Raw genomic sequence first — 9,835 nt, forward strand, 5'->3', positions numbered from 1 at the left:
CACACACACACACACACACACACACACACACACACACACACACACACACACACACACACACACACACACACACACACACACAAGCAACTGCCCTACCTAATTACTCCTCTCGTCAGGGTAGTGTGACGTCTTGCAGTTACACAGACAATTTGTATGCATAAATATGGATAAACCTACAGATATGAACACTAATAAATAACTGAACTAAAGACTAGCCAATCTCCTCTGCTGCATTAAAAATTCCCGATGATCCCATTGGCTTCCTCCTCGCAAATAAACTTGTTGGTTCTATTTTCATTTCTGCACTTCTTGTTGCAAATTGCTGACTTTTCTAGATCGTTTACATGGTTCTTATAGTATTTATACTTACTCCCGATAACACTCAGCCTTATACTTGCCTGGAAAGTCTTAATGTGCAAGATCAAAAGTGGCTGTTTTAAATCAAGAAAAAAAAAGTGTGGTACAGACTTTTTGATATTTGGAAGTAATTAAAAGAATCATTAGATCACGATAAATACTGAGCGGATGCATATATTGATATACATATACGTCTGACGATGTTGCTCTGCGTGTGACTGCATGTGCAGCAGGGCAGGTGGGGTTGAACGTAGCCCTCTGTGTGTGTCTGAGCGGATGTGGATGTGTGTGCACGTTAGCGTTAGCGACGGGAGCTGTTAGCGGGGCAGGCGGCAGATGGGCTGTCGGCCTTAATAGGGACTGAGCGGGTGCAGAAAGGTGACAGTTCCACAAGGGAGGGGGTGTGTGTAGAGGGAGAAGAGGAGCGTGTGTGTGTGTGTGTGTGTGTGTGTGTGTGTGTGTGGGTGGGTGGGTGGAGGGCGCTGAATGGTAAAGGAAGATAGGGATAAAGAGAAAATGAATTATCTACTGCCATGAATAAAAGAGCGGATCAGCTACGCAGAGGAACACGCATCCTAAAGAAAAGAAGCATTTTTACCATGTAGGATTAGAGCATTTTTTTTATTAATGTAAACATAATTCACATAAATGCTCCATGCACAAATACTTTAACATCTGATCTTTACTAAAGTTACCAGTGATGAAACTATGTAAATTTTTTTTTTAAATAGAGCGATATTTTGGAATAAGCAATAAACGTATATTAACTATTTTATTTAAGCTACATCAAACTAAAAGTGAAAGTTTTTCAAATGTCAAATACAATTTAACTATTGTGTGAAAGCGTAAACGCAGTTAATAGACACAAATGCACTCTCACTCACTGTCTCTCTCACACACACACACACATACACACATGCACAGAAACAAGGCCTTAATAACACACATAGTTTTCTTGTTTTCACATGTGCAAAATAATGAATTGTATATTAACACGTGACATCTTCTCACACATGCACGGATGTGTGTCAAAGCTGAACCGTTGGTACAGTTGGAGGGACCAACAAGGACTGATGCTGTTGGGCTTGTTTTTTTTTTTTTTCTTAAATAAAATTAAAAAAATAAATGAGTTATTTTGTGTGATCAACATATTTGTTAGAGACAATTTCCTTTTCACAAAAACACCAAAAGCTGTGAATAATGAGGTAAATATACATATATATGTTGTTATGTACGTTTCATTTTTTGTGTATAATGAAGCGGGTGGAATAAACTTAATTAATGAAATTAATAAGTTCAGGGCAGGAAGCAAGAAAGTGTAAAAAAAACAACCTTTCTTCAGTCTTCAGTCTTCAGTGTGTAACTGTAAAAATCTTGTCTAATAACTAGAAATCAAAATTCCCTGATTCAAAGAATATACACTTTTGTTGAGCAGCTTAATATCTGAATATACAGTACATTTAGGAAGAACAAATACTTCTGAAAATCGTCATGTGATTGTAGTTTATTTGTATGGTGCATCTGATCAAGTTGGCATAGAGAGAAACCTAGTGCACAGACAGGAGATAGAAAGAGTGAAAGAAAAAAGTGCAAGGCAGATGAAAAAAGCAGCAAAAACTAGAGAACTAAACCATGAGGTGGGGTGTGGGCTGGTCTGTCATTCTCTCCCCATCAGGCACACACATGAAGCATGATGGGAGGATGAGAGGAGGAATATTTCACTGTCAGTTGGAAGGCGGCATGGTCATTCATTTCTTTCTCTCTCTCTTAGTAGCTATCCCTTTCCGTTCTACTGTATCTTCCCTTTTTTGTCTTTTTGAACCCCTCTTACACACTGTCGAAACAATGACAATTTAATCATACTTTCAGCTTGGCCGTGCAGAGGGAGAGAACAACCCAAGCAGCGAAACCATAGGGCTCTCCCCATGGGCAGCACAACAGAAAAGTGCCATAGACAGACAAGGGGTTTGAACCTTCACCATTCTCGTGATCCTCTTTAACTCATGGACACACTTTTACACTTTACACACACACATAGAGACATACACACACCTCACCTCTCCATCTAAATCTGCTCTATTGTGGCCCGGTCTGCGCTGTCTCCTCCTATTAGGACTGAGGAGCAGCATTAGAAGCCCTAAGCACAACACGATGGGTACGCACACACTCATGCATACACCAGTCACCGGATCTAAAGCGTAACTCAATAGCTCATCTGGTTGAACTTGATAAAATTCAAATTTAGTGACTCCTTTTCTGAAAACAATAATAACACAGACACCAAAGAAACCTCACAATGTATATAGCAATTCTAAGAAAACGTAATTTAGTTTAAAGCAACGTTTGTTAAAATCAAGCAGATGCATCTACAAAGGGACCTGTGTGCTTTTGACACAGTTCAAATTTGCACAGGTGCAAAACATCCTCTTTTTATTCTGCATTTCTTGAAGCTATATACTTGGTCATAGCAGATTTGAAAAGACGGAAAAGTCAGCAGCATTACGGAGAGTAATTCTCAGACGGAGCATAAATGATTTGATAGAACGTGATAATAGTAATAATTGAATTCACATTTTGATGTATGGATGACGGAGATGTATGGATGATGGAACGTGGGGAATGAGAGGATGAGCGCTGTGGAGAGGAGAAGAGGAGATAAGATGAGCGACATTGCCTCTCACTATATATCACTCTCTCTCTCTCTTTTTTGATCACTGCTTTGGCATTCAACCGTGCATTCACACACAAACACACACACACACACACACACACAGATTCACCACCAGTGTGGCAAAATGGCTAATTGCAGTGTGTGTGCGTGTGTGTGTGTGTTTGTGTCACATCTGGTACAGTCTCCCTTACTGCTCTTTCAACACATAAAGGCCGGCACTGACCCGTGACATACTCAGACACACACAGAGCACTGATGGATTGGACATAAATCAGACAAATTCACATCATCAAGGCTCATCCCATTTTGCTCTGTCATCTCTCAGTGGCTTTCTAAGTGTGTGTGAGACAATGCATTTTTAATATCTACATCCACATATGTAGACGCATGTGTGTGTGTAAGAATAAGTCACTACATTTTTAACATTGTGATAACTTTAACCTACAAATGGTAAGATCTGTGTGTTTATTGTTATGCATTAGTGTTAAGATTGTGTGTTGCTGTGGGCATTCATGCTTACACGTGTGTCCAGCGGACCTCCTGAGTGCTGGTGTCAGACAAAAGCAAACCCCCTCCCTTCCTTCCCACTTCGCTCTGTCTGTCTCTCTCATTGCGTCTCTCTCTCCCTCTCTCTCTCTCTCTCTCTCTCTCACACACACACACTCTCTACCTCTCTCTTTCTCTTTACGGGACCAAATTACCACTGGAATGCCCGGACCCTTCACATGAGAGCGAGGCCGCCGTAAGCATGAGTGCGTGCGTTTCTCTGCGCGTGTGTTTGCAGGCAAATGCAAAAAAACTGACAGACAACAAATTCCATAGGGACAGACAGGCAGGCAAAGAGACAAAAAGAACAACACTTCCTCATATAGGCCATCAATAGGTCACACATACAAAATGGGAGCATGCAGGCACGAAACCGCGGATGGCAACAAACAGATGCAAATTGCACGCTCACACACTCACAGACACACACACGCGCGCGCGCAGCCAGCAAATCAGCACGGCACATATTGACATGCTTTGACAGATGAATTAAGTAAATGATTTTATAAGGAGATTAAAAGGATTTTAATTTACGCAATCTCTCTTTGGTCCCCCCTGTCCCTCCCTGCAGTCAGCTTTACCTCTCTCTCTCTCTCTCTCTCTCTCTCTTTACTGCATATCCCACTTCATAAGCTGACAAATAAGGTCCAGCGACTAAGATTAAGGAAAAGAAAAAGATGGGAAAAAACCATTAAATGCTTTTCATTGTCTAATCAAAAGCAAGACATATTATCTCTTTATTCTGAATAACAAAACATATGTATATTTCGCTGTCAAAGCATCGGTCAAAGCATCAGACGGTTGGCCTTCGAGTTAGATTTTTTTCTCAATTGAATTTCTTTCGCGGTTTCATATAAAGTAGTTTGCCTCATCAGGAAAATCAGGAAAAGTAAATCACTGTATGATGGCCAATGCACTTTTCCAAACGTGAACTAAAACAGTGGCATTTGTCGTAGCAGAACAAGAAGCAACACAACATTACGTGTGAAAATCTGGTGCCTGAATCATATTATATATATTACTGTAAGTAAAAAAAAATGTTTGTTTTTCTGGCACATCTTAATTTAGTCCGATGAACGACTTCAACAATGTTTAACCTGAAACAGATTTTTATTTTTATTTTTTTTACTCACAATCACAAATAATTTCTTTCCTCTACATTTCCATGTATTTAAAAAGAATTAAATCCAGACACATCAGATTGGAGAATAATTCCTAATCAAATCATATGTGCTCCCTTGTGCTTCTCTTCATTACTGCACTACTAAACCTTTGCCTGACTGATCAGCAACTGTGCAGTTCTCACCACCCGTCCGTTCTCCTTCACACCCACTGTTAAAAACACCAAAATCACTAAAGTCACTGTGGGAAATATATTTTAATGATATGCAAATGTTATGTATATGGTGGCATGAGGGGAATGCAATTATGTTAACAGCTTAAGTGGTACTTGTTGTTATTATTATCAGTATGATCATCATTATCCCTAATATTTTAATTAGTATAGGAAAGCAGTGCCTTAGAGCAAAGAAGGGAACGCCTGAGCCGGGAACAGAGAACGGTGGATGGATGGATCGATGGATCGATGGATGGATGAATGGATGTGTGAAGGAGCGGACGCACAGATGACGGGACCAGAGGGCTCTCTAGAAAACGTTTGAGTGGCAACAGCTTACGTACACTTGCTGAATCACACGCAGGTAAAGCAGACACATCTCATTGCCAAATGTCTGTCAGGAAAGTGTGTTTTTCAGTGAGTGTATTGATGCTTGATGTCTAAACACAGTTTTCACACTTCTTGTCCATTAAGAAGCAAATCCAGTTCAAAAGTTTTTGAAAAATTTGAATTCTCTGTCTTAATCTGATTAAAAAAAAAAAATCAAGACTCTTACACCTGAGCCGTTACAGGTCCTTAAATTCCACCCCACTGTTTTGCAGTTGAAGGACCAACATAGAGAAAGCTTGTTTAGATGCAATCCACAGGGTTAAATACTTGTAAAGTGTCCTAAATTCAGATTTTGCTCTACTGAAAATTCAGTTATTCCCTCTAAAAAGGGAACTGAAATGATTGATATTCTCAGACTCTCTAAAAGCTTGATTGGTCATACCGCAGTGATAATAAAATAATCATTTAAAAAAAAAAATCCTGCACATATTATGAACATTTTAATTTGTGCTCTTTAAGCATTTACTTGTTCAGAAGGGGCAATTTCTCATATTTGCTTAAATGACATTTTAGTTCAAACAGACTGAAAGTTAAAAGACAATTTTTTTAAATTAAAAATATAACAAAAGAATATTTTAATGTAAAGTAGTGGTACAGCTTATCTCCGTGTATTCTCTTTAAAATGCCTCTATATTCAAAATGCTTTACAAGTGAGTGGGGCGTGTGTGTTTTAAAACAAATGACGAGAAAGATTGAAAATAAAATGAAAAATTGCCAATTTTCTTTAAAAAATGTTACAGATACCATTTTGGGAAATATTACAGTACAACATTTTGCATGAGCTTCTGCTCTGACTTTGTTCTTTCAGTTTTCCCACTTCCGACTCTCTACCGTAAAAAAAACCACCTAAACTGTGGCTTTGATTTAGTGTCACTCATTCAAATTTAGTTTTAAGTGGAAATTGGTTAAATCTAAGCACGTGTTTTAAATCTATACATATACGTTTATATATATAAATGAACATAAAATCTTTGCTTTATTTATGAGCTTTGCAAATTTGAAAAGGTGAATGCCAATAATTTTATACATACAGACAAAACAGGTCTGTCCGGCTACTGAATCACACACGCACAGTGTCGGAGGAATGTTTTATCTTGTCCTGTTTAAGAAAAGAGTTAAGCAAATACTGCTATACTTTAATCATTTGTTTGTTGGCTCTAATTTTGTTTTTTAAATAATTGTGCACACAATAATCTAATCAAGCAAACTGCTGTCCACTCTGCCAATCACTTAATCTACATTTTGCACATACATCTAAAAGAGCAAAGCATTGGCGAAAGGAGCAGCTCAGCAGCACTCGTGTGTTTGTGTGTGTGTGACTGTCTCTAATTCCTGAGCGGGGCCACACGCTGAGCTGCCCGTCTGAAATTCTACCTCCTCTGGCATTTAAGAGCGCAGCTCTCCCCCTTTCCCTCTCCCTCCTCTCTTATGGGCCCTTTCCTACACGTTGCTCCTGTAACCTTAATGCCCTGTTATCTCGCAGATTCTTTGCTTGGATGAACACATACTTTAACCACACATGCATAAGCATAAACACATGCACAGGTACACACATGCAGACTTGTACTGAGAAAGTTTGTCCCAAGAACAGCCTGACTTCAAGTAAAGTGTTTGTTTGAAAACAGCGTAAGTGAAAATGGAGCAAACAATGTGTGTTTGCAGGCAGGTGTGTTGTGCGTATGTCTCACTTTCAGGTGAAGGGACAGAAATTTTGCTCCTCTGCCCACTAAGTAAGAACTGCTGTCCAGATACTGCAGCCACACACTCACACACACACACACACACACACTCACACACAAAGACAAGAGTGAACGCGTGCTACCTGACAACAGAAACAACCTTGACACGGTGCCGGCCACCTCCGCTGCATACCAGCACATACACTCACTCACTGACTCACACAGTCACTTACAGTGGAAGACAATGGCAATGACAAGTTGGATGATCAATAAAAGGATAATAGTAAAAGGTAAAATTTACCTACTCTTGTTCAGAGTGCATTAAAAAACACTCGGATAACGGGTGTCCTACCGAATCCATCGGCGATACCGGGTCATTGTCATGTCAACCTCCTCAGGGTAAATGGCAAGAAATTAAAAACAAAAAAAAAATCAAAGTTTTTTTTTTATATCTCTCCTCTCTCTTCTTGCTCTGATCTTCCTCTCTTTCGGTCCTTCCTTCCACTTGGAGTGAGCAATACAATTACCGGGCTCTGCGCTGCCTGCACTGATCAGCTCTGCGTGTGTGCGTAGAAGTGAGGGAGCATGTGTATGCAGTGTGTATGTGAGAGTGAGAGAGAGGGGGCTATAGGCACACACACAGCCAGCTAGTCAGGCAGTTGGGACAGAAAGCTGTGCTGCTGTCCTAATCAACGACTTAAAGCCCCGATAGCGGCTCATGAATATTAAGCAGCATTTTGCATATGTAGTCCCTCAGGTCCCAGTTGTGCTGTGATTGGTGGGTGCTTCACCAATAGCTGCAGGGAGGGGCGGAGAAAGGGGTGGAGAAAAGAAGGGAGAGCGAGGGAGAGAGGGAGAAGAGCAGGTGGAGAGGGAGGGATCAGACAAAGAGCACGGAGGAAAAGGGAGAATGAGGGAATCAGGAAGGAAAGGAGGAAGCAGAGAGGAGAATGAGACAGGTGCGAGAAAGGTTTAAAGCAAGACAACCTGCTCTCCTTTTACTTAATTTCTTTCTCTCTTTATCAATCCATCTCTCTGACCTTTCTTCAATGGTCTCTCACTACCCCGGTCACTCCTGCTCTCTGCATGCACCTGCATAGGTAAAATTACATCCTCACATAAACTGTAATGTTAAAAACTGACAATATATTTCTTTCTAACAATGAAAAAAAAGTTTCAAACCAAAAAGCTGACCCTCTTTCAATTGAGGTCTAAACCACATAAGTTACACCATGTTATTAGGATGTTTTAAGGACGCAGATACTGATTTGTGCTCAAACGGAAAACACAAAACTGACCTAATCAAATCCAGAGAAATGCAAGATCAAATAGTGTATGCTTGACCATGAACCCAAAGCCTGAATACTGTGTCACACCGTAAACACACAGGCACAGCGCAGCAGAACCCATCGCAGCCCAGCAGTAAAATATGAGATTATAGCAATTCCAGAGCGCTTGTCCTTTGTTGTGGAATGATTTGGGCATGATTGGAACAAGGTTTTCCCTGCTGCTTGCTGTTTTGTCAAGTTCACTTTCATCTCTACACCAGCAGGCTGTGTATTCCCAGTATTTCCGAGCACCTTGGAATGTGAGTATAGGTACTGCGACTGGGATTCTCCAGGAAAAATTAGCTCACCGCTTCTCAGTTTTAGAGCAAGGAGGAGACAGCGGAAAAGAGAAAAGGGAATGCAAGAAGAGCGGGAAGGGCCTTGTGAAAAGGGAAAAATCGGAACCCCGCAGGGACACTCCGAATGATACACGCACTCTTTCTGTCTTCTTTCCTTTCTTTTTAACTAATGTCTTCCTCCTTTCGATTAGACTTTTTCAACATGTCCTTACATGTCATTTTTTGGGTACCCCTGCACATGGGATGGCGGGGGAGAGAGAAGTGTAGCGAATACAGGGAGACACACAGAATGGAATCGGAGGGGGTGGAGGGGGTGGTGATGTTGTTGGTAGAGGGGGTGGGGGGTGCAAAGATGAAAGAGAGTGGTTGTGATTAGCAGCTTTGGAATAGTACAGATAATAAAATATTTCCTGAAACCAATCTCAGCTTTGATGTACGTGTGTGTATGTGTGTAACTACTGCCTTTTCTTTCCCTGTTTTTCTTTGACAAACACAGAGTCCAATCATTAACATTTCAACTGCTTAACAGAAAAACTGTTACTAAAACATTGAAGTTAGCGCACTAAATATTCTTCATATTCTTCTTTTCGTAGTGTAGGATATGTGTATTGGTTTTGCTGATAAAGCATTTGTCTCTAGCTGCATGGAGAACTCAGTACCTGTTAGCCATAGAACTGTTCAGTTCAATGCCATTTTAAAGGTAATATGATTATAGATTAATACATGTGTGTGACGTGGAGAATTTTTGACATTATTGTGCTGAAAGACCCTGTGAAACTGAGCTTAACTGCCTTCACATGGGCACAATCAGGGTCTTTACAAGAATAAATACATATTTAGAAGTTGTTTCGAAAGCCGACAAAGTAAAGATCCACAGACCACATACAAAAACAAACACGCTCATAGTCACAGACTCCTTGCACAGATGTACCTTTGCCATTTACATAGAAGGATAGGAATTCAAATACATGTCTTTACAGATATATAGCTGTTAGGTTTGTGTACACACATACACATGCAGGCATACAAACATACACACAGTTATGATGTATCCAGAGGCTTATAAGCATCGACAAAGATGAGTGTGAATCAATGCTGCCGTCACTACTGTGCAAACAAATCCTTTACCAAAACCTCAGTGTCTAACACACTTGTGAATACACAAGTACACACACACACACACACACACACACACACACACACACACACACACACACACACACACACAC

The 9,835-nt window shown here is 40.4% G+C and overlaps 1 protein-coding gene across 8 annotated transcripts in view; it reads right to left on the reverse strand.

Annotated features, from left to right (window-relative positions):
* The window catches only part of esrrga (estrogen-related receptor gamma a), a 162,220-nt gene that overhangs the window by 64,346 nt on the left and 88,039 nt on the right, over positions 1–9,835 (reverse strand). Inside the window, exon 1 of one of the 8 annotated variants that reach the window (XM_005915037.2) lies at positions 7,285–7,690. The exons of 3 other annotated variants lie outside the window; for them this stretch is intronic. In XM_005915037.2, the coding sequence (XP_005915099.1) occupies positions 7,285–7,340 (56 nt within the window). In that variant the 5' untranslated portion in view covers positions 7,341–7,690. Of the gene's footprint in view, positions 1–7,280; positions 7,691–9,835 lie in introns of those variants that run through there. 4 more of the 8 variants (XM_005915035.2, XM_005915038.2, XM_005915036.2 and 1 more) reach the window with 4 other exon arrangements.

The sequence above is a fragment of the Haplochromis burtoni genome, unplaced genomic scaffold, assembly GCF_018398535.1.
Source record: "Haplochromis burtoni strain Fernald_Lab_line unplaced genomic scaffold, NCSU_Asbu1 Contig_11, whole genome shotgun sequence".
In the NCBI taxonomy this organism is placed as follows: domain Eukaryota; kingdom Metazoa; phylum Chordata; class Actinopteri; order Cichliformes; family Cichlidae; genus Haplochromis; species Haplochromis burtoni.